General features: G+C 41.5%; 1 protein-coding gene across 1 annotated transcript; it reads left to right on the forward strand.

Annotated features, from left to right (window-relative positions):
- Positions 1–245: 245 nt before the first annotated feature.
- pex5la (peroxisomal biogenesis factor 5-like a) lies at positions 246–27133 on the forward strand. Its single transcript, XM_030791410.1, has 14 exons — positions 246–344; positions 7898–8009; positions 9994–10203; positions 11032–11155; positions 11417–11507; positions 12004–12033; positions 13521–13616; positions 19669–19785; positions 20384–20527; positions 22304–22374; positions 24369–24575; positions 25123–25288; positions 26046–26203; positions 26932–27133. The coding sequence occupies exons 1-14, from the start codon at positions 276–278 to the stop codon at positions 27131–27133; spliced, it is 1797 nt and encodes a 598-aa protein (XP_030647270.1). The 5' UTR covers positions 246–275.
- Positions 27134–27490: the final 357 nt, after the last annotated feature.

A 27490-nucleotide genomic window follows, 5' to 3' on the forward strand; every position in this document is an offset into this window, starting at 1 on the left:
TGTAAAAATCCATATTGTTGTGTGCTGTGGATAGTTCAAACATCCAATAATGTTCACACTGTGGCTCCTTCATCATTCAATAAAGTTTTTTTTTTTTTTTTTTCCCAGTTTTGGTTTTTGTTTTAATGTTTTTTTATTTGTTTGTTTTTGTAATGACACCCCATAGGAGATTAAAGCCCATTTGAAATACCTGGACATTCTTGTTCTGACACGAGTCATTGTTGATTTCACTGTTGTAGGGGAAAGACTCTAGGGCTGCAGATAAGGCTGTTGCCATGGTGCTGAAGGAGATACCCAATAAGGCGTCATCAGAAGGGAAGCCCCTCCTCACGGTGACAACCAAGGTGGGCCGACCAATCACAGTCGAGAGAGAGAGAGAGAGAGACTCTCCATTTTTTGCTGGTGACGTCCATCATTGGCAAGCCTTTAAGAATGCCACATCTGACCTTCACTAGCAAATCTAACCAAAAAACAAATAAATAAACAAGTAAATAAATAAATTACCTCTATCAAAATTTTAAAGTCACAGCAAAAACCAAGTCTAACATGCTGTCCTGTTTTTTTTTTGTTTTGTTTTTTTATGTCTAAGCTGCTCTATGGGGTATAAAATGTAGCCGCTCACTATTCATATAAGAGATTGTTGTAATAACAGCCACAATGTTGAGTCAGATGAAGGGAGCAGTTTATGTAATTGGATAACGTTTTGTCATATGGTTCGCTCCATCTGGTTTTCAGCTAATTAAATGGATCCTGCAGACGTTTCTTATCTTTGCCACACACAATGTATGCCACGATCACAATTCGTGACTGTTTTTTGGGGGGGGGGCTGGGGGGAGGGGGGTATTCTTTATCTATATAATTTCTTTTTTTAGTAATCGTATCTTTATAAGAACAGGTTTCTGCATGCCTGGACATTTTAGTTTAGTTTAATAACAGGAAATGGCTGCCCTGACAGTCGTAAAGTACCTTTCCTGTCTTGCTATATTTAATCAGAGAGAATGAACTTTTCTCCGTAATGTTCTTTAAGCTATTCCTACTCTTGGTGAGACATATAGTTCATAAAACTGAATTTTTTACACCTCATAAGCAGCTAAACTTGGTGGCTTTTCCTGACACATTCTGCAGCTCTAAAGTAATTCTGTAAAGCATGAGACTCAATGAGAAGTTGTTTCATTGAGTGCCTTAGCTCTCCTCGCTAATGCTAATGCTAATGCCAGTGTGTTTCTCAGTCATTATCTGTGCTTCATTCTGACTAGCATGCGTTCAGCATCAGTGCTTTTGTCAGCTCAACACCTGGCTGTTTGTTTGTGTGTCTGTATTCTATTACTATTTAACTAAACACTGTGTGTGTGTGTGTGTGTGTGTGTGTGTGTGTTTCAGGTTTGTTAGGTATTGCTGCATGCTGTAAATATATAATTCATACTAATGAGTGATGAGTGAGGTTAAATGACAAATATATTTCATGGACTAGCACTTGTTTCCTCAACCTGGATCTATAGCACTAATTCACTCACACAGAAAACTATCAGTCAGTCAGCCGTAAAACGGAAATGATGCCATAACCTGATCCACTGTTTAGTAGTGTATTTCAGTACTTCTCCCCACATATCTGTCAGCGGGTGGGTGTTCACTCAGTGTATGTTGGGAAGTTGGATGCCTCGTACCTCATGATTTTCAGTCATTTATGCTAGGATTGGAATGGAAGGTATTCATAAATTCCTATATTAAATATGAATCCAGCATTCTCAATACAAAATAGCATGAAACTGAGGCAAAATGAATCTGTTATCTTACAGAGACCTACGTCTCACTAAGGTTTGCTGTATACATGTTGGTCTGGTGTTACACAGAGCTGTAATATGTCACATCACTAGAGCACCAACACACCAACATTCCGCTGTTTTAATTAAGGTGCCAACAGACCGATATTCTCCACTGACGACAGTGTGGCTTCAGCAAAAGCCCTTTTCTGAGCACCCCATTTATTATGTCAGCTATACATTTCACTTAGAACAGCACGTCTGAAACTGTGGAGAAAAAAGAGAAGAGAGCGTGAAGGAAAACTGTACACGTTTTGACAGTTTGGTCACATTTGGTTCTGTGTGTTGAGCCAAATGTGGGAAATTGATGAAAATCAATAGGACCTCAGAAGTTGTTTTTCAAACACTTTCTCATTTACTTTTTTTAAGCAACATTAAGCTCATGGAAAAGCACATGAGATTATTGACTAACAGATCATCAGCTTTTGCTATTATATGTAGGTATTTGTTACAGACCATTAGAGTTTATGTATAATGGTTTTGCTTTATTAGAGTCAATCTTTCTGATATGGATTCACTTAATCATTCCTCTGGTGCATTTGAACTACGTAAAGGACAGGACACAGGCCTATTTCTGGTTATTTTCAAATCAGGCATCAAAACAGGGGTTTCAGTAGCAGTGGATGACTGTATCCACTGAAGTTAGGGTGATACCTGACTGTGTGGACAGCTGAGACAGAACTGTGAACAGGCTAAGAGAAAAGAAGAGTTGGCTCTTACTGATACGGTCATTTATCCCCCAGGTTGATCTGGCACGTTTTCATGGCATTACATTATTTGTCGACTGGTTTCAGAGACGTTTTTTCCATGACATTAGCCCAGTGTCCCTGGGAGTCGTTTGTAGGACAAGCCAGTTTTTTGTGGCTCCGCTTTACAAGCCCTGTAGCGGTAGAGCTACCACTTATTTTCCCATTTTCATATTCATAATTAATGCAACACACACACACACACACACACACACACATATGTGTGTGTGTGTGTGCGTGTGTGTAAAGCACCAAGGTCTAGACATACAGATTCTTCAGTGGTTTCGCTCCCTGTCACATTTAGTTGGAGCGATTTGGTGTCTGGGGTGGTGCCATCCTTGTAAGGACGGAGAAACCAGAGAAAGAGTGCTGTGAAAGAGTGCTCTGCCTCCATCGACTGTACACTCGTTCAAAAAACCATGGACATGTCTCTGCCTCCATCCACTGTATACTCTTCCTCGCAGTCAGTAAAACCCACAGCTCCCTGGCTTTTTTCAGTAATAAGTTATAAAGTATAAAAGTAATAATGAAAGTATATTTTAGTTTCTGAGTCCTTCCAGAACAGATATGTAATCATACCTGTCAGTGTTATAAATATAGAAATATTCTACATAGAGCAACTGTAGTTTAATCTGACTCTGTTATAGACATACATAATAATACCCTCGCCACTGAACAAAGGTGTTAAATTCCATTTATTCCAAGAGGAGACAACATATGATAAAAAAAACATATCAGGTAATTGACAGCATATTTAAAAAAAAAAAAAAAAGCACATTGTGATCTCTATTGTTTAAAATAAATGCTTTTTTGAACTTACTCCACGCCTTGAACACCCGCCCCCCCCCCCCCCGCCGCCTCCCCTACTCCTCACACCTCACACTTCTCTGAAGACTCCTGTGAGCTTAATCGGCTCCAGGTTCCCTTGACAACAACATCTAAGAGATCTCACTTGGAGTCATGCCCAGGTGGCGCAATTAGCCAAAGTTTTCCATTATATAATTTTTGTATTAGCCCTAGAGCTCTTGTAAACAAAGTGATGATAAGCTTTGCACAGAAATAAAGGGGTAAGAAAAAGTCCAAGGCGATGAACGCACTGAAATAGGTTCTGTCGCCAAAGGCTAGGAAAGAAAAGAAAAAAAAAAGAGGCTAGAAAGTCGACTCAAGAAAATTCCCCTTGTCTTCAAGAGTGAACCAGGACAAATTCCTTTAATTGGTGGGAGTGCAGGCAGTCAGCATCATTCATGGGGTTTTTTTTTTTTTGTTTTTTTGCTCAACACGGTATAATTGAGTGGATTTTCGATGCCTATTAAGTAGGTGATTAGTGATGGAGTTGTGGAGGTCTATTGTGATGCGTGGAAAGGTTAACCTATATCATTATTTAGAGAGAGGTCTCTGCCAATTACTGTAAGTGCTTTGAAGAACCATGTCAGGGACAGGCAGGGACATAAAAAGCCCGTTTCACGTAGAAACTCCCAGGCGAGCGAAAACCTCGCACCACCTAATAAGCCCAGCCCAATTACCCTCTGAATGTGACCTTGACTCACTGTCCTCAGCGGAGTATCCTGAACTGTCGTGGAGCTAATAAATAAACTGCTCTAAGCACCCGATACCCTTAACACACTCCTGTGCGCGGTAATGCACAGAATCGTCACTGGCGTTTAACCGGCCGTGGGTTTTCGCTGATGTTGTGAGTTCTTTACCTGTTTGACATTTAAGAATGGGCGGGGTGCTCAGGTAAACAGACGAGTGTCAGAAAAAGGGGGATTTAGTTCGGCAGGAGGATGAGTGATGACTCAGTGAGAGAGGAAAAAGTTCCTCTCATGCAAACTTTCAGACTAGATCTTGGCATTTCATTTTCTCTTATCTGATGTTAAACAGATACAAGGCATCCCAGAAGGCCTATCTTAATTGCAATCGTTCTCTGTACTCTTTAGAAATTTGTATGCAATCTTGTTTGATGTATCACTCCTAAGCAAATATCTGTGTGTGTGTGTGTGTATATATACATATATATATATATACACACACACACACACACACATATATATAGACATACATATATAGACATATATAGACATATATATATATATATATATATATGCGTGTGTGTGTGTGTGTGTATGTGTGTGTGTGTATCATTACGTACCCTGTCAACTACATTGTTGACAAATATCTGCAAGTCATCGCAGCTTGTGCATATATGGTAATAATAAGACAAATGAATGGAAATTCATTATTAGAAATATTAATTATGGTAACAACAACAATAACAGCAACAGCAACAACAACAACAAAGCCTTTATCATCACTCTGAAAGAACTTTATTTCTGCATTGCTTCACTCACTGTGGCTTAAAAAATCCTACAGCTGCTGTGCTTCACACAGTCTCCTCTGAAATGGAAATAAGAAGCACAAGTAAACTTGTGTTTGGATGGTGTCAATTTTGTCAAATGCATTGTTTACACATCAGACATCTGTCTTTGTGAGATAAAGTCATTGAGCCTTTTAGGACATTAAGAGCCACTGGTCCCTGTTCTGAACGTACTCCGCTGGTATCACAAGAAAGTCAGGCAGGGGAAAATTGGCCTGTCTGTTTTACCAGGATTCAGCACACTGCAAATCTCCAACAAGCTGCAGATTCTTTGCTGTTGCTTCCGAGTTCCGATTCCTGACAAAAAAAAAAAAAAGAAAAAAAGAAAAAGTGGCCCGTGAGGCCAACGCCTGCCTTTCAACAAAACAGTCCTGCGATGAATAAATCAAAACTCAAGCAGGAAAGGACTTGTTTGTTGTTCCATGTCTTTAAAGAGAGGAGAAATTCTCCTGCAGTATGGTTTGAAGACATCTTTGCTAATTACCAGGATGGGTCCCACCCCAAAAAGACTTCCTGCTACAGTCAGCAGTCCTCTCTAAATCCATGCCAAAATGCAGAGCAGTTTTTTTTAATTGAATACAGCAGAAGAATCATCCAATTAAGTGTCAGTGTCCTAAAAGACTTGTGTTTAATCGCTCGGCTCTTTCATTAAGGCTTATGTCTTGGCTGAGACTCAGACAACAGGAAGTTATGCTATATTAAAATATGAGTAAGAGGGCCTAATAATGTGAATGTCCCCCAAATGGCAGCATCGGCCGCTGAAAGACCATGTTCTCTACATTACCCAGCCGTATTCAATCTAATGTTCACATGCAAACAAATACACATTATATTTGTTAATTGCTGATATGTCTCTTATGGCACTAAAGGCACATATTGTCTCAGTTTATATTTTTGGATTATTCTTTAATCAGACAATATGACTTTATATCATTTGATTAGCCTTTGTTCAGATAGAAAACTTGTTTGAGTAAGAAATTCTGGAATGAGACTCAGTCTGCTATCAGACTTCTGCAGTGCACTGTTTATGACTGAGGTAGATTTGTTTAAGTGTGACTTGCCCATAATAAAACATCAGCATTTCTCTCAAACTTGTCTCAGACTTGTATAGGGTGATGCAAGCACAGGAGGTGAAGTCAGGTAATATCATCTATTTCATCTGGGCTGTGTGGGCAAATCAGCCACACACCAACACTGCCTGACTCCAGACTACTCCCAAAACTCAATTAACTCCGCTGCATCAGAACTGTAGAGGGGAAACTCACAAGAACTCTACAATCCAGGACTACAGTCACACACACACACACACACACACACACATATACTCTCACCACACACCGACACACACTCACAAGCACACACACATATACTCTCACCACACACCGACACATACTCACGCACACACACACACACACGCACACAAGTGCAAATGCTCCAACCTACCAGAAGACAAATATTCCTCCCAAATATTCCATTTGGGTCTTTCTGAGAGTTTGCGACTATCTGAGGGTTTTTGGGTTTTTTTTTTGTCATAACAGATAGCATGGAGTAGTCTTTGTATATTTTGTCTCTTGGTTTGTTTTCTTCCTCAGAAGGAAGGGGTAAAAAAGTGGAATCATGTGTATCCTCATTATTTAAGGAGAAGTTTCATCAAATCTTCTAAGCTTTGGGACCATAATGGCCTTCCATTAAAGCTGCACTCATCCTACATTTTTAATTCTAATCTTTATTTCAGAAATGCAGTGAGCCAGTGAACCCTCTCCAAACATTAAAACAAAAAAACAACAACAATCTGTTAAGCACTAATAACGAAGTTTGTAATTAACAAATCTGCATGGGGTCAATGTTTTTGATATGGTTCACTTTTCTTTCCAATTTGGCATGAATGACAAACAATTCTCCAGTTCATTAATTCTGGCAGCGTTGCAGCAACATCCGTCATAGTTAAGATCCCGCCTCACAGCGTTGTGGGTGGTGTCACTGAAGCACGTGACCCCATCTCAGGTCACATGGCACTCTGATACCGCTGCTGCTAATTCATTTTCAGCACCTTTATCGGAATTCTCCGAGTGAATCACAGCTGCAGAGAGAAACAGAGATGCCAAACATCTTTTTTCTTTTCTTTTTTCTTTCTTCTTCTTTTTTTTTTTTTTTTTTTGTAAGCACCGCATACACGGTGCAATTTCACTCCATAATGCTGTGGATGAGATTTCATTAGGAAAGAAAATATCTGAATTGGGCTTTTTCCTTTGATAGGATTTTGTGTAGTGATAGATTTGATTCCATTTTTTTTCGAGAAGATGAAAGGATTATTGGTTCTGGTTTAAGCATCTTAGCCTAAAATACCTGGTCCCCACTGTCTTCTCAGTAACGTGCCAGACCACCTCATGAGCAGAAACATAACATAAACAACCCCTAGTGACAAACACACACACACACACACACACACTCACACAAACACACTCACACACATATATATATATATGTATACACACAACACTATGGGAGAGAGAGAGACTGAGAGAGGGTACTCAGCTTCGGAAGGTCTAGCATGGCTGATTGAGCTATGCTAGGCTATGTCCCTAATTGCATTCTCCCACAGTCCACACAGAGTCCACCAATTCGGCCACAGACACACAATGCTTTGGTTCAATTTTCCCTCTGTCAGAACAAAGTAAGGAGTGTGTGAGAGAGCGTCTTCTGAAGTGTGTTTGTCGCTAGGACGAGGGGTGAAAATGAGGGATCCCTCTGTAACAAGGCAGAGGCTCCGTCCTGGGAACCGATAGTTCTCACCGACAAATCGCCCGATGACAGACGACACACCCTAATAAAGAGGCGTCCTTTTTGCTTCCGCTCAACGGAGGGATGGGAGGGATGAAAGAAAAAGAAAAAAAAAAGAAAAAAAAAAAGTAAAGCTTTAGTGAGATTTGAGTTCTTGTGTCTGCTTCCTCTTTCAGCTGGTGAGTGAACAACAAGAGAGTCGTCCCCTGCTAAGCCCTTCCATCGATGACTTTCTGTGTGAGACTAAATCCGATGGAGTTGCACGCCCAGTGACCTCCAACACAGCAGGTACCGGTAACACGGACCCCCCACTCACTGACCAACCCTCCCACAACCCCCCGCTGACCAGTTCACATTCTGATACTAATAACAATAGACAAGTGTGCTTTTGCTCAGGTTCAAAGGTAGCGTCCAACTCATTTTGTGCGCCTTTGTAATTTCTTTTCGGTGAAAAGCAGTGATCTCGCTCTCTTTTTCTCTAGGAATTTGACGACAAGTAATCATTTCAAGCATTCCTTTCAAGTATTCAAATACTGTTCCTTTTTTTTTTTTTTTTTTGAGATCATCAAATGTCTCTGTCCTAATTTTTTTCCTGATAGACGTTCTACATCCATGCATCAGTGATTGTCACTGAGACAACAATAACAGACAAAATCACCTCTGATTTAAATGGCGCTGGAGGTGATTTGAAGGGTCTTCTTGCAACACAGACTCATCATTTCGAGTATATGCTTGGATACTGAAATATTAAGAGCATCAATAGGAAACACAGGTTTCCTCTGATAACACAAACCCTACATTTAGATGCCTCCTCCTCCCACGAGAGCGCTTCCTTTGACTCCTAATTGCATTTATCATTTGAGAAACGCAAAAGACATCAAGGAACACGAGCTACTCTAATTGGCAACAGATTACATTCACAGGATTTCTCCGTTTGTTTGTAATAAAACGGCAGTCTGCTAATTACGGGGGAGATTGCTCTGAACATAGAGCTCACCAAGAGATGAAAATTATAAAGCAGAGCTCTCTGCAAACAAAAATACAAAATTGTTACAGAATCCTCTTTTTTTTTTTTTTACAAGAACAAGGACTTGATAGCAAACATTCCCAGATCTGACCAAAACAAACAAAAAAAAACAACAGCAAAAAAAATATAAATAAAAAATTAAAAGGAAGGACAGTCGCCGAGTGGTTTAACTGCACCGATTCCGTTCAGTATTACTGAACGCATGCGCTAACGTAAAATACATGTTTTGCCTCTTTGTGAGAAACTTAACGGGTCGATCTCCAGCAAACACCTTCAGAGGTGCAAGCTTCCCCATAAGTAAATTTAATGAGAGCACAGCCCATTGCATTTTACAGTATATTAATGAGCTGGTGGAAAGTGGAATATTGCTTCAGGGCGGAAGGCTTCAGATGCTTGTGGATTGATGCACTAATTTGGCACGGTGCTTACCTTCGACAGCACACGCTAATGAAGGTTTTCAGTCAGTCCTCAAAGTTTCAAGGCATAAACCACTCCTCCAGTTTAGACAGAGAGCGGGAGAGAGGGAGAGAGAGAGAGAGAGGGGGGGGGCGGGGGGGAGAGAGAGAGAGAGAGAGAGAGAGAGGAGTCATTTCCATACAATGAACTGAGAACGGAGGGGAGGCTTTCGGGGTTGAATTACAGCCGGCACTCTGCCAGCTCAGACGGAAATTGCTTAATGGACCAAGCACACAACATCCTCCATGGGCAGGGGCCTTCGCCTACGTCAAAGCCATATCAATCCCATACACACTTAAAGTTACACTGATGAGCACTAAAGAGGATTTTGGACCTCCAACTAGCAAGCCATCAGCCAATCATAGGCCTGCTGTCTTGACTGAGGGCACAGGATTCATGCTGTTTCCAAAGACGAGTGTTTTTCACAGTATGGTGACAGACTAGGCAAGTGTACCTCGGCCAGTGAGAGGGGGACAGTATTGCTCAGCATAAGTGGTAAATCTAAAATCTACAGCGGAAGAAATTTCATATGTATTTCATACATAATACAGATATCACAAACTGTGGTATACAAGAGAGCACACACATACACACACACACACACACACACACACACACACACACACACACATATATATATATATATATATATACACATATACAGATATATGAATCCCTCTGACTGTTAGAATAAACACTGCTTAAAGAGCAAGCGACAGCTTCTCAGTTGTATAATGATGATTGTGCATCAACTGTTTAATCTTCTTGCACCATGTCTCCTCTATCCAGTTCTGTCCTCCACCCTGGACCTGTTGGACTTGAGTGAGCCTGGTGAGAGAAGGTACAGCAAAGACAGAAAAAGCCCGCTGTCCTCCAGAGGTGAGCCGTCAAAGTGCACACCACATCGGAAGAAGGTAGAAGACACAGAGCTGATCCACGTGGACGTGGAACAGAGTGTACCAAGCTCCCGCACTCCAGAGAAGATCTCATTGGATTCAGGTACCAGATGTACGACATGACAGTGATTCTCAAACAAAAATTATGAAAGGATGGTGATTCTAATATCTAAGTTGACATTATTTTAAACTTTCGAGTTCAAAGTTCCATGTGTGTTTTAAATACAGCACTACGTCTTTTACAAGTTTACATAATTCTCCTAGTAATGAGAGAAATGCGAGCCAACATTTTTTCTACACTAATCTAAACGTAAATCATTATATTCAGTTTAATGGTAAAAAGATGAAAAGGCCATTGAGTTTTATGACTGTTCAAATCGGGAAGGTAAATTGCTAAATGTTTTGGAAGAAATGCATGAGATAACAACAAATATCAGTGAGCACTTACATTTGAACTACTTTCCACAATTAGTGGCATTAGAAACCATATTATTCCACACACACATCAACAAACCATCAAAATGGAAAAGAAGAAGCATTTTTAACACCTCATTTAAACATGTCTTCAAGTGTTCCAAAGGGAGTTTTTAAAGCACTTTTACTTAGCCTTGTGGTTAATCTTTTTTTATTTTCCTGTAATGCTTTTCTGATTTGCTATTGTGTGTGTGATTAAGACACAAAAACTGAGGATTATGATTGTTTGCCACTGAAATGAGAATTTAAAAAAATACATGGAAATCTCTTTATCATAGATTTAACTTGATCCTTCGCTAAAGCAATCAAATATTTTTATTATCTTGGACTAACTGTGAGCTTGTCACACTTTAAGTTGTACAATGCTTGATTTTTTTTTTTTTTTTCATGTTAAATCACAGATAAACAGGGTTGCATCTATATATTTTTGTTTGTTTGTTTCTTTGTTTGTTTACAGTAAATGTTCCCTCCCCACTGGAAAAATGGGAGGAGCTTAGCACTCACCCAGAAAGAAACGGTAGCAGGAAGTGGAAGTTGGAGAGACGGCGTTCATCAAAAAACGCATCCAGCGAGTTGCTGTGGTCAGATTCTTCTTTTTCTATGTCCTCAAACCAGAGATACCTTCCAGAATTTTCCTCTATTTCTGCTCTAATGAGGCATTCTTAATAAAAGCATTTTGGTCGAATAATTTCAACAGCAAACAATTAATGCTGTGCTGTTAACCCCCAAACACTTTTAGAGTTGTACAATAGTGATACACTGGATTGATACATAGCCACTTAAGGCTGAAATGAACTGTTTTGTTCTCTCATATCTGTGTTTTATATAACGCCTCCCTATAGGTCTATAGACAAAACACAGTTAGATACAGGCACCAAAACCTCATTGGAGATCAATGCCAAAGTGGAAGCTGAGGCGAACCCTGTTACTCAAGTAAGTGCACACTAGTAATGATAAATGATCATACAAACAGTCATTAAAAAAATCATAACTGTTGTCATCCATATTAACAGACCCTGTCATAGCTGAACACCTCATACATTACTTTAATGGATTAGTTTGATCAACATAGCACAGAACGGGGCTATTCAACTCCCCTAAACTCAGACGTCCTGTCGAGATTTGTCCTGTCCCTTTGATTAAAGACTACTTTCTCCCTGGGAAATTGGTGTGGCCAATCTTTCAGTCAATTACTGACATTTTGTGGGCAGAGACGGAACCAGCAGGACTTTTGAATTCATCGGTCGGAGTTGAGCTGCCCTGGTGCAATGTGCTGTCATAAACCTAAAATGTTTGAGGGGAATTGTTTTTACATTTGCCAAACAATTCCCATCCATTTGAACGTTAAAAGTACTGGCTCACTGTTTTGTGACCCTACGTGTGTAAACCCATTTGTTTTGTGCTAACACGTAGACTTCTCTCATTTCAGCTCAACAAGCAGTATGTTAGTGGAAGACATGTAAGCTTCTCTCTGCACTCTTTTGCATTAAAAAAGGTTCATACATTTGCACCATGCTAGTTGCATCACCATACCATCCAATCAAATCTGATATGGAAGGAAAAAAATCATTGCATCAACCAATTACATATATGTTTTTGTTGTTGTGGTGCTACAAGGTACAAATGTTACAAGCTTCCACCCTACTGCTTTACTTGGTGGGCTTGCCCCTCCCCCTTGTTGCTGTCTGTCGTTATCAGATTAATAGCTCATGAATAATTCAGTAGCCTTCCTCCGGCCATTACAGTATAGGGTGTCTACCACTGCAGGCATGGGCATACATCACCTTTTCAACATCCTGCTAAATAAAACATACAGGAGGGATTAAATATAGTGTCTAAAGATGAAGAACAACACACAAACAAATGCTAAATTTGTCTCCCACCAGAACAAGGACTCAGTCGGATGTAGTCACCTCTGACAGCAGCTTCTGTTTCTGTAGTGACCTCCTGCTTATGCGGGTGTACAGCGTGCTATATTACATCATATGGAGTAGTGTTTTCACTCCCAGCACGCCGGTCTGACACAAGAGCCTGATTTAAATATGGCAATCCACTGCACTTCTCAGTATTTTTCTTAACTAGCTTGTTTAACATTAATAGCATTACATAAAAACGTACAGGAAATTGCACAGGTCTGATCCCGCAGAGAGTGGTTGATATACAAATAAGTCGCCAGCTTTAATTAAATTTGACTCTGACAGGCTCTTTAATCTGATTGGCTGTGGGAATGGAAAGTGCGATGTTAAAGGCAATTGTTGCGCAGACATAAGGTCTTGACAGATCTCATTAGTCATCAGAACTGCACACTAAGCCTACAGTAGAGTAGGAAAGACTGATTGCCCTTCTAGGGCTTTTCTCTCCATTATAACTGCGACCTCGCTTTATTGATTAATGACCCTTTGTGACAGGTGCCAATTACAGTTAGTTCTCCCATTGTTCCTTATTCGCTTTTATGGAGGGAAAAAAAAAATGTATATCACTAGTATTATAATAGGAAACATGGCTTATCGCATGTGTAGCATGCCTACTTTTCTGGCGATTCGGATCAGTGCTATGAATACGCATGCAGTATTTGGATATTTAGAGATCAGAGGATGCATCAAGGCCTCTCATTCGCTGTGTAAGGACAAATGGTTGCGTAATGTCGAGGGTTGAGGAAGAAGGTGGGGGCATGTGGGCACAGAGTGGGCGCGAGGTGGGTACTGTCTATGCTGGCATTTCTGCTCTTGCTGCTGGCATGCTGCCTAGGTATGTACAAGGGGCTTGCCAAGGCGGGCTTTTGTCGTCGCCCGTTGCTGTCGTCGCTGTCGTCGTTGTTGTTGTTGTGGTTGTTGTTGTTGTTGTTTCTTGTCCTTCTGTCAGACGAGGATGGAGAGATGGAGGGATGGATGACCTTAGTGCTCTGCTATTTGTGTTTGACTCACACTGCGGCTCTGGGTCTAACAGGGCTGTCTGAGCAAAGACCAAAGATGGGGAGGCGCTCTCCTGTCCAGGAACCAGTCGCTGGAGGAGGAGTTTGAGCGCGCCAAGGCAGCTGTGGAGGTAAAGCAGGTTTTGGTTCTGGTTCTCAAACCTGAAGGGGAACCTAACAAACACAAGCAGGACAGTTTCAGTCCTGTCTGTTCCGCACACATTGGTATTCAGTAACTCGAGACAAAATACATTTTTAATTACGAGTTAGACGCGTAAGAATATATGCCAGAACTGGAGTATTGGAAAGTTGTGCTGGAAGCTGAAGTCACGTGTGATCTGTCACCGCACTCATTCATACAGAGGAGAAGTTATTCATCCAATTCGCTGAGTCATTGTTTTCATTGCTCCGCTGCATTTGAATGAGTGCAGCTTCCTGTCATAAGAACAATATGTTGACAGTCATATCTAATTAATAATTCACTGAATATACAGTCCGCTTTCTAGTGCATAGGGTGGCCGACCTAGAAAAAATTTGAGGATCCAATTTTCCGTCAGCTAACAATGGAGGGGTAAATAGGTCAGTAATTTCTCAGTTAGACATACAGCGTTATGTTGCAGAGAGGAGATTATGGTTACAGTAATTAGATAGGGGCTTTTCACCTGAGGATCCCGCAATACTTGTTTTGCCCCAGTAGGTAACATTACTAGTCACTGACTATAAGTCAAAACAACCTAATGTATCTTCAAGGTAAGAAAAACACATGGGTCAAAACTGATTAAGGCTTTTGACGCAAAGGCAGAAAAACAAAAACAAGAAAAACTGAACGTTGCTGAACAATCTCTCTATCCCTAACTCCAAAGGGTTTAACAAGTAATGGTGCAAAATGTCTCAACATGTCTTCAACATGTTTCATTATCGGCGCTGACAAAACATTTCCATTCGTTTGCGTCCGTCACAGTGTCACAATCACCTTAGAAAGCCATATGTTGATGTTGCCATATGCTGTTGCCAAAAGAACATCTGCTGTTTGGAGAGGTACCCTTCCTTCTTTGGGATTCACTGGCTCTTTTGTGGTCACAAGCAATGTTAATGTACAAACAAGAGCCTAAACCGTTCAGTAACCACCTGTAAATCCTGTGGGTTGACCACATGAAAACCACTGCCGTTGAGCTAAAGTGCTGGACACGGTCCATGCCGGACACTGTAAGACAATCGGCGACTATTCAGTTCCCTGTGTCACAGCGACCATGTACTGTGAGATGTAGCACACGAAGCGGGGAAGGGGTGTTTGCAAAAGCAAATGAATAATGAAATAGCGGCAGGAAGTTGGTGCCATTAAAGGAAAAAGCTTTCCAACTTTAATGACCTCGGTCATCTAGAGCCCTCTGGTCATTGGTCGCCATAGATGCGTTTTGATTTTGAAGTGACAGCGGATCGCGTCACTCAGAAATGCAGAAGGACAGTCAGGGGATTGATCAGTAACCCGATCGCGTGGCCTTTGACTGGGGAGGTCTGAACACTCACCCTCACCCGGAGAACAGCTGACTCTGTCTGAGGTCACTTCTGTTAAAGCTCCTTGGTCCTCTCCACTAGCCTCACATCCGCGCGCATTTATTCTGATTAAGAGCCGGAGAGATGGCTCAACTGGTTTGGAAACTTATTTCAGTGGCACCCAGGCTAGCCTCCAATCCATTTCATTTGCCTAATTGCTGGAAGTCAGAAATTAAGAAAAAGCACAGAGAGCAAAAACTGAATAGCACTTAAAAGCAGAGCCTGGTACTGATTGACTGTCCTGTCAGACCCACACATACACACTGGGTCATATTAATACAATGTACCACATATGAACCCATTGTGACAGTGGGATAAAATGGGTAGACAGATGGATAGAGAGAATATGAGAGAGAGAGAGAGAGAGAGAGAGAGAGAGAGAGAGAGAAAGACTGTTGAATATATGGCCTATACTTAATTTAGTTGGCAAATGATAAAGGAGGGTGTTGGTCATGTCCAGCTGAGTTCTTTGTGGATGGGGGAGAAGGAATGTGCTAATGAAGAAACAGCATTCTCATTAAAACCATGGAGACACTGCAGGAAGAGTAGGGAACTAGGTGCTGAGGTATGCTGTTTTGCCCAGAGGTTCACGTAGCATTAGCGTAGCGAAGACCAACTTAACCATTCGAGCCTCTTCTCACAAATTAGATATTTTTTCATTTATATTGAGTTTTTGGGGGGTAGTGTATATATCATTGAACAGATAAGAAACTTTCTTTCCCGCCTATGACAGTATAACTTTAGCATGGATTTGAGAGAATTAATCACACCTTTTAAAAATTTTAAAAGAGTCGTTGACTCTTTGGGGGCATTAATGGATTGTGTACGGTTCTCTGCATCCAGATCTAATTCAAATCTGCTGACATCAAATATCAGCCTATTTTTCAAAGGCTCAAAAGTTTCTGTCAGCTAAACTAAATGACTACGCACCATGAGCAATACTTGCGGAAACTACTGTGTCTTACAGTGATCTATGGTGAAAGCAAAAGTCGGTGCCAGCACTCACTGTAGTGTTGTGTTATGTTGAGGCCAATGTGACTGAAATGATTTGCTTGACTGACTGATGAGTGACCCAACAGAGTGATCAAATAACATTTGTATGAGAGCACTTCCAGCTGATACATCATAATTATTAGATGTTGTAATAAATTTGATCTTCACAAACTAGATAAACCTTCAATAAGGACTGCATCAATAGCATGAGTAACATGAAAGGTGTTTAACACACAGTGAAGTCATTTGCAGAGTAACAGACATTTTAACATGAAGTATGATCAAAGCAGACTTCATGTAACAAACAACTTCAACAATTATAATCATAATACACTCTTTGTGATAGGCAATGGCATGGCATGATCCATGTTTGACGCTAGCTAATCATTCCAATTCCAATCCCGCATTTCCATTCCTTCAGGGTAAACTTCCTTTCATCAGATATCACAAACCCAGGAAGAAAAGAAACTCCAGGGATGAAAAGGAACTCCAGGAGCTCCTCGTCAGGGGTTTCCAGGCAATTATCCCAATGACCATTTTCCAAAACAGATGAGATCAAGCAACTGGCCTGGCATCTCCGCTAATGTAACGCGAGCTGGGGACCCACCAGTGCTATAACAGGAGACAGAAATCTATTGGAGGAGTGGGGAAAGACAGGGGCTTGTCTTACAGCATATCTCTGCTCAGGGCTCCGCTTCAGTGTGCTGTCGCCTTTCCACCGCCAGGCTCACTCATTTATGCTGATGCCAAGTGACAAGCAATGCTTTTAACAACAGGGAGGCCCCACCACGTACCAAGTGCCTGACAGTTTATCAATTCATCTGTTTCTCAATGCAAAGCTGGAGCCTAATGTATCCAATAAGTACATACTCTCTCTGGAATGGAATACCGCTGAGTTATGAGACGTGAAGTGCTAATTGGGGAAGAGAAACGTTTCGGCCCATCTTTGTCAAAATTAAGTGCTGAAACAGCAAAGGCAAAAAAAAATAGAAATAAATAAATAAATAAAATAAATAATCACGATCCTTTTCACATTTGCATGCAGCAAACTGGTCCCAAAGTTTGGCCAGTCAAGTTTATAAATTGCTTCTGAATTGCTGATAAGCAATGTATTCCTAATTACATTTTATGGCCACACTATAAGTCTGCAGCTTCTAGACTTGCCTGGTGTTCAAATGCTACGACAGGTATTATTTCATCTGGCATTTCTATAATTACTGATGTCTGCAATAATGTATTCATGAAGTAGGCTATGAATCTCGGAGTTCATTTCGATGCCGGTCTGACATGTTTTGGCAGACGCCACATAAACACTGTATGCATTGCATTCCACATTTCCACTTCATCAGAGTCACTAAAATTACAGTCGCTGGGAGGCGGAAGGGTCTGGGCTGTGTTGATGCATATGCGGATTGGGCTCCAAAGGTGAAGGTGGATATGGAGAAGCATAAATTACACTCCTCAGTAATACTGCTGAGAATTAATGCGGGTGTGAGGTAGGAAGGTGGCATAGTTGGCAGAGGAATTGCGTTTGCATTTGCTGCATTTGCAAATGCTTGATATTCAAACAATGTTAACTGATCTGAAAATGTTGCACTTTTCCTTGTACCGGGACACTTCAAAAAACACACAGGCTGATGATACAGGGTTTTGCTTTCTGAATAGTAAAAGCAAAACAAACAAACAAACAAACAACCATCATCTCTCCTACCTAAAGAACAGTTTGCCGCTATCTCCCTGCCCTTAACTGTGCTAACACCCCTGGGGGCTTCCAGAATCTGTCTTCCCCAGAGGACCCCAGCAGAAATACCCCCCCCCCCCCCAGGTTGTGATCTTACAGCCAATTTATCTCAGCAGCAACAACCAATTAAATGCAGTCTCCTCCCTCCAGCAGGAAGCAGTAACTCTGGTCATTTATCAAACAGCAAGAAAAAGAGGGCAAAAGAGAGGGATAGAAAGAAGGAGAGAGTGAAATGCTGACCCTTGTCCGCAGCAGGGTTGGACTCCACTTAGGACCTTAAGACCCCTGTCATCCCTGTTAGATTTCTTCTCGCCGCATTCCTGACTTTATCACACGCATACAAGTTGTTTTGTGCAGCCCCTCCCTGACAGAAAGACAGCCAGCCATGAGGTAACCGAGGGATGAGCTGAGTAGAGACAAAGGGGGGGGGGCGTTAAATGACAGACGTGGTGTCTGATCCGCTCAAGATGCTCCTCAACAAAAAAAAAAAAAGCGCCTGCCAGCCAGAGTCAAGGAAAACCACAAGCGTGGCTCATTATTCTCTCAGGGAAGCGGCTCTGGACTTTTCTGACTGAGATGTCAGTCAAGGATAGGCAGTTCTCTCACATCGTCATTCACAAATCAACTGACCAAGTGAATTTCCTTCCTGAAGCTCTGTTGTATTGTGTCTAAAAGTAGGAATGGACCTCATTCTTTTTGAGGAACAATTGAAATGGTGAGAAAAGTCTCAGAGACACAAAGATTCATCCTGTCTGCGAAAGATCTATAGCGGTACTCATATTAACCTGACTTAATTTTAACCTGTTGTGAAAGCCTGAACCAGGAGAGCCGCAATAAGGTGACAGAGATAATGATCTTTGAACTTTGAACTTTTGATATGTCGGGGTGCTTCAGCGCTAAGCTGTCACTGTCTTGCCCAATTAGAGTAATTGGCCACTTAGCGAGTCACACGCCCACCTCAAAACGCTTGAGGAGCAATTATCCGCCACAGCAGAGGGAGGCACCGAACAAAATGCCTTCTCCTTAACATTGTTATAGCTTCGAACAAAGCACAACAAGCACTCATTGAAAAGAACAGATTTAGTCTCTAGAGGTACTGAAAATGTTCTCTCCTTAAAAGCAGGGACCTACTCTCTCCTTTAGGGGCCTACTAATCACTGCCGTAGATTCAGCAGGATTTGCCGCCTGTGGCTTTGCAAGGTGAAGGGCGATACACATGGCAAAGACTCGCGGCAAGTGGTATCAGCAAAAATACTCTTTGCACAAACTCTAGTCCCTCTCCTCGTGAATGTTATTTTTGTATGTTTGATTAATCAGGGGTCACAGACCTCTAATTAAAAAAAAAAATAAATAAAATCGACTGTAGCTTAAGTACAATTCATCGTGTTTGGTGTGCACCTTCAGTAAATGGAATTTTCTTTTCTTTACAACTTTTGTTCCCTGAATAGTCATACTGATACGCATGATGAGGGGCGAAGGGGGGTTTCGTTTTGAAAATCAAAAGTTGAATCGTAATACCAGTATGACTTCAGTAATCATATGATTGAGGACCTGAGTGACTCAGCCATGCATCCCCAGTCTCCCTCAATATTCATGCGCCTGCAATTCATTATTCAGCCTCTCCAGCGCCGTGGGTTCAGAGGTCTGTCGATACAGATTTGGAACTTCTGAGTGCCGCAAAAACACCTGCAAAGCACAATGACTCATCATCTTTTTCTCCCTCTCCCATCACTCAACGCTCGTACCAGAGATTGAGGGAACAGATATTGTAGTACACAAAAAAAAAAAAAAAACAGTACTTGTGCCTTGCCACTGATATGTTCTTTCCTCACTTCGATCTCTCCCTCACCTCATCTTCTTATTCTGTCCGTCGCCGTGGCAAAACCTTCCTGCAGTCAGACACCGAGTTCTGGGATAAGATGCAGGCAGAATGGGAGGAGCTGGCAAGGAGGAACTGGTTGACAGAAAACGAGCAGCCTCAAATCCCCTCTACGGTCTCGCCTCACGAAAAGGTACATCTTCAAACCCAAATCCCCCAAAGAACCAGAACAAGCACCCTGGTGTTAAAAGAGGGGTCTGAGAGCAGGTCTATCATTAGAGAAAACAGTTTTTGCAGTAATGCTCATTGTTAGTTACGTAAGAGATAGATAAAGTTTGAAGGATTAGATTTGAGGCAACATGAAGGGAATTCACCTTTTATTTTGGGTTGTTTTCTTTTTGTTTTGTTTTTGTTTTGTTTTTTTTATTTCAGAGCACTTTTCATTTGAGAGAAAATAGCTTTTCATTTCAAAGGAAATAACTGTAGCATTTCAAGTACACCTTTCAAACGGTAATGAAAGTAAAGCTTGCTACAAAGTCAATGCATTCAGTGCTCTGAAACACACTTGGGTAATTTAACAGCCAAAATGCAGAGGTTAACATTAAACAGGGTTCCGCGCTGGACCCATCAGAGGTGCTGACAGAAACGGATTTAAGTATGCGATCAATTTTCTCAACTTTTTTTTTCCCCATGAATATTTAACTCCTTTTGTATATTGGTCTGTATTTACTGAAGGACAAAGAAGGCAAATATTGATGAAGGCATTCTTTCGCTCTCTCTGTCTCTCACAGGGGTACTACTTCCACACAGACAACCCTTACAAAGATTGGCCCAACGCTTTTGAAGAGGGTGTTCGGAAGTCTCGCGAAGGAGACTTGCCTAATGCCGTCCTGCTGCTCGAGGCTGCCGTGCTGCAGGATCCGCAGGACTCCGAGGTGAACGTCCACGAACGCGGGAACGATGAACAGCCCGGGCGAACAAATAAAAGTAGAAGCACTATCTATATTGGCAGCAGATGACAACATCGAGAACACAACTGCATTCTTCCGTTTCTGCTAGTCAGTCAATCCCGCAGCGTGATCTGCGCCGTTCACACAGAGAAAAGTACCGGTTGTGTTCTCTCCCACGTCGGATGCACTTTTTAACAATCACACGCTCTCATGAGCCCTGAAGGAGGGAGTTCTAGCCGTCTCTGGCTTGCAGTGAGGTGTAGAACGATCTGTGCTTGATTAAGCCATGGGCCGTGGTGATGATGGAGGTGTGTCAAAGCTGTCTGTAAATGCTAGGTGCTACGCTGTGATTAACTTTGGTTGCTGGTGTTTGGTTTTGTGTTGGATATTGATGTTTTTATAGACTTTTCTGACAGCAGAATGACAGTTCAGGAAGAGTAGTTAGTAGACGGTCCATCAGGGTCTCTCTATCAAATCATAAATAAGTAGATAGGTTCACTCTACATTCTTCCTGGGCCAGCACTCCCTTCCAGATGGCCATCCTTGCCTTCTGTAACTTCAGTGCTACAAGTTCAATATTTATAATAAATCAAGGTTTCACATTTGATGTAAACCCCACCTGGCCCTTACGTCAACTCTAAACCACAATAAACTTGGCACTAGAACAGCTTTCCATAAAAATCCAAAGTACTTTCTTTGTTAGATGAAACTGGCCGTGCAGTACATAGTTATATTAATCTCTGTAGAGTATTATCAGGCTATAAAGAGAATACATACAGTACTAGTTTAAGCAGAAGGAATTATTTATGTTTTGTATTACTGAAGGAAGCTCCTCTAGAATTACACCCACCAGAATTACCTTCAGCTTTATTGATCCAAGTGCACCAAAATCTCTTAGATATTCTGTACGAAATGTGGAATGTGTACAAAATGTAGTAAGACAAGCCATGGCGGACAGTCCTACAGATAAATTACATGTATCTCTGAGACACAGAATGGTGTTCCAAAGAATCAGTTCTAAAAAGGAACATGGAAAATTCTTTTTGTGGATTCATAAATCACTCAGTGGACTAATGATTAAAATCTGAATTGTAATATTAGGTATGAAACGCTAGCCTGTCTTTGAACGCTGAAAAGGGGGATTCACAATAGCGTCTCTGCAGACACGTCTAATGGGCCATCCTCCTCCGCCAATTACTTAGTTTCTCTATCAGATTCCATCAAGTCCACACGATTCACTGAGCAATAATTAAGAATGAATCAGCATGTTCACTTTATGACTTTGGTTTGTTGCCAATATCCTGAGAAAGTCCTCACCTCAATTATCATTTCATTTCTCAGAGGAGAGGACACTTATTACCTGAATGACATGGAAAAAATATCCTACCAGGTATTTCAATCAGCGAGTCCTTGTTAGCATGGCGATAATTTTTAATTGGCTACATAGAAACATTTGAATGGGGACGACAAGACTGTGAAGTAATCTTCCACGACATCTAATTCCAATTAACTGAGGCAACAATACAACAATTAGTTTAAACACTGTTTGTGTTGGCCTGGGTTCGTAAGCCCCCATGCTACACTTGGAAGCAGTTGTCCTAGAGTTGGCAGTCATCAGAGAGTTTTTTATCAGCCATGCGAATGAATCATTTTTTCCAGGAATAGCTCAGCGGCTTCTACAGAACGCCATGGCTCAGTTGGAGTGAAGGTGATAACCTCTGTTGTTGTTTTGTGTTCTGTCCATCCTCATTGTTTTCTCAGGCTTGGCAAGTGCTGGGGACCACACAGGCAGAAAATGAGAATGAGCAGGCAGCGATTGTCTCCCTCCAGAGGTAAGGAGGTGCAACTACTGGAACCTCTGGGCATCAAATTCAAATCTAGTGAGAGGGCATTGGAGTGTGCAGCATGGTAATTTAAATTTAGACCGAATGTAGTCTCACTTAATTCAGGTGACCAACAACTTTAAAAAACACCGAAAAATAAAGAGCAAGAACTGCATTGGCAGAGTTATAGTCAAAAGTGAAGTAACAGTTCCCTGGGGTCCTTGTCAGGTGGGTAGCAGTCTGTTATTTGTACAATTAAAAGGGTTGGAAAAGAACTCCTCTTTAAGGTCAGTAATGTCCAGTCTGCCTGTCTTCTAAAACAGTAAACCCGCAGATTTCACGCCCACAAACTTTATGGTGGCGTTATGTAACAGTCAGCTGCTTCAGCAGAGTGATGGGCATATTTTAATTTACTTTAAGACTTGGTTCCTGGATACCCTTACATTTCAGTGTATTTCCTTCAGGTGTAGCAGCAATATTAATGTGTTCTCCTCAGCTCTCCTGTATGTAAGTGTGTGTGTGTGTGTGTGTGTGTGTGTGTCTGTGTGTGTCTGTGTGTGTGTGCAGAAGTCTAACCTGCACTGAAAGAAAATATTGGAAAATCCCTGGTGCAGACAAGTTCCAAGATGATTCATATCAATACAGACACACAATAAAAAATGTTTCATATTTCAAAGTCTGCTGATATTGCTTGTATGTCTTGGGTGTATTGGGAGCTTAAGTGCAGTTCTGAGTAAAATTTGGGAACCGATGCTGCTTCACATGTTTTCATGCTTGGAACAAGTTGTTATTGCAGAGGGGAGGGAAACATTTTTTTGTTGGTGTTTTGTTTTTTTGCTAGAACATTCTTAAAGTATCAGTCCGTATGGACGGAAACGACGCGCTTTCGCCTCGGTCAGAATTTAGCCCTGCGGCACCTGTGATCAGCCCCCCCCCCCCGTGACTGTAGACAACGAGCAAATTGAAAGTCACCAAAGTCAGACCGTGTCTGAAATCAAGTTCCCCATTCTTGGGTGTTGGTAACACTCAGGAAGAAGATGACTGTCTCTCTGCTGCTTCATCCCCTACATTCCATTAAAGCTGGCGAATAATAAAGCAGTGATCCAATTAAATTGCTTTTCATAAGCGCTGAGACCTCTGGGAAAGTGCAGAGATAGAGTGGGCTTAATCTTGTACAGCAATCCTCCATGCTACCTTCAGTCTTAAATTCAGAGGTGCACCCAAACACCCCTAAAACACGTTCATCATTTCTTTACATAAAATCTATATCTGTAAAGTATACAAAGTTATATAATACATTTACACAGTCAAACAGATTATTTTACGTGTAATCCCGGTTGTTTCTGTAACAGCCGCCCTGTTGGAGAGAAAATTTTCTCTTTTTGATAGGTCTGGATTAGACCTAGGGAAAAAACCTTTTTTTGTTAGATAACATTTTTAAATACAGAATTACGTTTAGCTTTTTTGAGGTGGGCAGAAGTTTATATAATACCAAGATTAAGAGGCCATTTCAACAATTTCAACAAAATTGTCTAGTCTAAGCCTCTGAGGCTACTGAAGCACTTAATGAATCCAAGTCGTATGTTTTTTAAATGTGTCAAATACAAATATTATTCTCCTCAAGATGTTCAGTTTATCCCTGTTTTTTTAAATAGTTATTTTCATGCATTTTTCTAATTGCTTAAGTTCTAGAGCAAATAACAAAGCAAAGACGTCCTCTTTTTACATACTCATGAGGGAGACAGAAAACAACAGGATGAGGAATGAACCAAGCAGACCCTTGATTTTCCCTATGAAACACTGTCGAGCTCCTCTAAGACTAATGGATTTGTAAGGGTTGATCCAACACAGTCTTGTGGAAAGACACAAAGGGAGCATTCCCAGAGCCCTGCTTCAGACATCATTAGGTGCTGTGTGACTATCATTAAGCATGGATGGTGCTAATTAGTGTCCATCAAAGCATGGGTCCTTTTGATGCCACCCCGGTGCGTGTGTGTTTCCAGGTGTCTGGAGCTCCACCCCAACAACCTCCAGGCCTTGATGGCTTTGGCAGTGAGCCTGACCAACACAGGCATGAAGCAGGAGGCGTGTGAAGCTCTCCTAGGTTGGCTCCGACACAATCCCAAATACAAACACCTCCTGAAGAATAGGAGCCATCTCCCAGGTTCCCCGAGTTCTCGGAGAATGTCCCATGTCTCATCCACGGTCAGGTGAGATGAACTTCAGAAGACCTGATTTTCATTTGAGCAGGTAATACTTTTGTATTTCAGTATGTCGTTGATGAAGTAAGGCCATAGTTTCTAGTGTCAAATATGATAACAGGTTTTCCAAAAACAATTTCTTTTTAACAGTATTCATTTTTTGAAAGTGGAGTGAATATTTCTTGTTTGTTTTAGTGTAGCCAGTATTTTATCAGCAGCAAAAGAGAAGGTTACTTTGTAGTCTGAGGAGTGTCCATACTGAAAAGCTAATGCTTTTAAGATGATATTTATCATAAAAAAATCCCACATTTGTTTGTTTGTTTGTGTTTTGCTCAAACAAGTGGTCTAGCTTGATGTTACCTAAAATCGAAGAAGATGAAAGCCAAGGGTCCAGTGTAGTCTCTGATGAAAAGAGTCAAATCGGGGTCTCTCTCTCTCTCTCTCTCTCTCTCTCTCTCTCTCGATATCGGTGGGAGGGAAAAGGACATTTTCTCAAGGGCAGAGGCTCTGCTGCCTGCCGGTCACTAAATTTCAGCCTATCTCTCTGTTTTTATAGCTCCCTGCTGTCCGAAGTGAAAGAACTCTTTCTGGAAGCTGCCCAACAGAACTCTGACTCCATCGACCCGGACCTGCAGACTGGTCTGGGGGTTCTTTATAACCTCAGTGCTGAGTACAACAAAGCCGTGGAGGCCTTCAATGCCGCGCTGTCAGTGCGGCCAGAGGTGGGCACCAGTCAGTTCGCCCGAACCTCACGCGTAAGAGCGTTTCCCCCGACGGTTTGTGAGTAAGGGCGTAAAGTGTCAGAAAAGACACTAGAGCAGATAAAAAAACTGTCACCAAATTCATGAGAACTTGACGGAGTTTTATTCTAAACTGCGAGATCCAGCCCCTCAGTTCACCTTGTCTGGGACTGATGTTCGCTAAGTTCTATTTGGTACTGCAGTGATATGGTTGCATTTGCACCCAATAGAAAATCTTCCCGAGGCTGTTTTGAATTGGTAATATCTGCTACCCTGCTGAGGGCACAGTGCTGAATACAATGGGAGGTAATAGTAGGATGGCGATACCGCTGTGACATGGAGGCTCCCACCGCCATACTTAGCATACAGCGCAAACCTTAGCAGTGACTATGCATACTGAATCACTGGGTGAACGTCACGCCCAAGGGCAAAGTCCATATCCAAAAACGAAACATCGTGCACTTACCTTCAAATCCTCAGACAAAAGCCTATTTAATTTCCTCTGCATCTGTGAGGGGCTTCCATGGATATCAGACATAGGTGGCGGACAGATAGACAGATTTAGCGCAGACGATATGGAAGAACGTCACTGCTTTAATTTAGCAGGTGAATAATGGTTTATTAATGGTTTCACTGGACAGCAGCTGTATAGAGACATCAGATATCTTCCTATAGGAGGTCCAGGCTGAGGGAGCTTAAGGAGGACTCTAAAAAAAGCCTTGTCGCTTCTGTGTCATAGGACTACCTGCTCTGGAATCGCCTGGGGGCAACACTGGCCAACGGTGACCGCAGTGAGGAGGCTGTGGAGGCTTACACCAAAGCCCTGGAGCTGCAGCCTGGCTTCATCAGATCACGCTATAACCTTGGCATAAGCTGCATCAACCTGGGTGCACACAGGTCAATACACAAACCACAGAGCAAGGGGGGGTAACAATAGCTCCACTGGGTTTGCTTTGAGGAAATAAAGTGGAGATAGGAGATAGGCCTATGTAGAAAGCTACTGTTTTTGAAAACTGTTAAACACAAATTGCTCTTTGGGGAGCTGTAAATATTTAGTAATATTAGTGTAATCACATGAAAATGGCTAAAAAAAATATCGAAATGAATTTCCAAATACATCTTCAAAAATGCCAATACTTGACATGAAAATCTTGTTGAAAAATGTTTGTTTCACAGTCATATGAAATGTTCTGTGTGAAATGTTCTGCATCATAGTTGTGTGAAATTATTCAAACAGGCCTATAAAAAGTTACCATCCCTTATCTTAATCTAAAATAACATACACTATCTGTTACATTTTTCATATGACCCTGGTCTGTAGTATTTTCAACTTAGTGAGCTCTTGGAGACCTTCTAAAAATGAACGGTAGAACTGATAAATTAGAAACAGTAACCCTCAGTGGAAAGAGTACGAAATCGCAATCATGTCAACTATTGACATTTATACTTGAATTTTGACATTTGTCCACCAATCATATTTGACATTTATTTCACAGGTTAGACCTGGTCTTTCTGTCTTTCTTTTAGGGGTCGGGTGTAAACGAAACTCCCATTTATTAGATTTTTGAAGGTGAGTTCGTTTAAATCCCAAATTATGCTCACATTTTTCACTATTCTTTGTACAGAGAGGCAGCAAGTAATTTCCTGACAGCGCTGGGTCTGCAAAGGAAAAGTCGGAGCAGACAGCTGTCCCATCAGGTTATGTCAGGTAACATCTGGGCCGCTCTGAGGATAGCTCTCTCCATGATGGACCAGCCAGAACTCTTCCAGGCAGCTAACATCGGAGACCTGGATCTTCTCATGAGGGCCTTCAACCTGGATTTGTGAAGGGAGAATCTTCCACGTCCCTGGAATGAAGCCAAGAGCCAAAAGTTCTTTAAAAGAGTAGGCGAACGAGCCACAGGTGTCGTTAGAGCTGGTTTCCTTAGCATGTCCCAGAACACGTTAGTTTTTTTGTTTGTCTTTTGTTTTTTGGGTTTTTTTTTTTTTTACCCAAGCACTGTTGCAGTCCTGTGGACTGTAAGGGCAGGGACAGACTTTTTCTGATGGATTTGCACTGTAGTTTGTCATCTCCCTGAAGAGCACAATGACTGAAGAAGATTGTAAGAGTATGCCTTAGAGAACTTCCCTAATTCAAACATAACTCATTGAGCGGAACTCTGAGATAATGATTTCCAAAAGGAA

Source organism: Chanos chanos, chromosome 14 (assembly GCF_902362185.1).
Source record: "Chanos chanos chromosome 14, fChaCha1.1, whole genome shotgun sequence".
Taxonomy (NCBI): domain Eukaryota; kingdom Metazoa; phylum Chordata; class Actinopteri; order Gonorynchiformes; family Chanidae; genus Chanos; species Chanos chanos.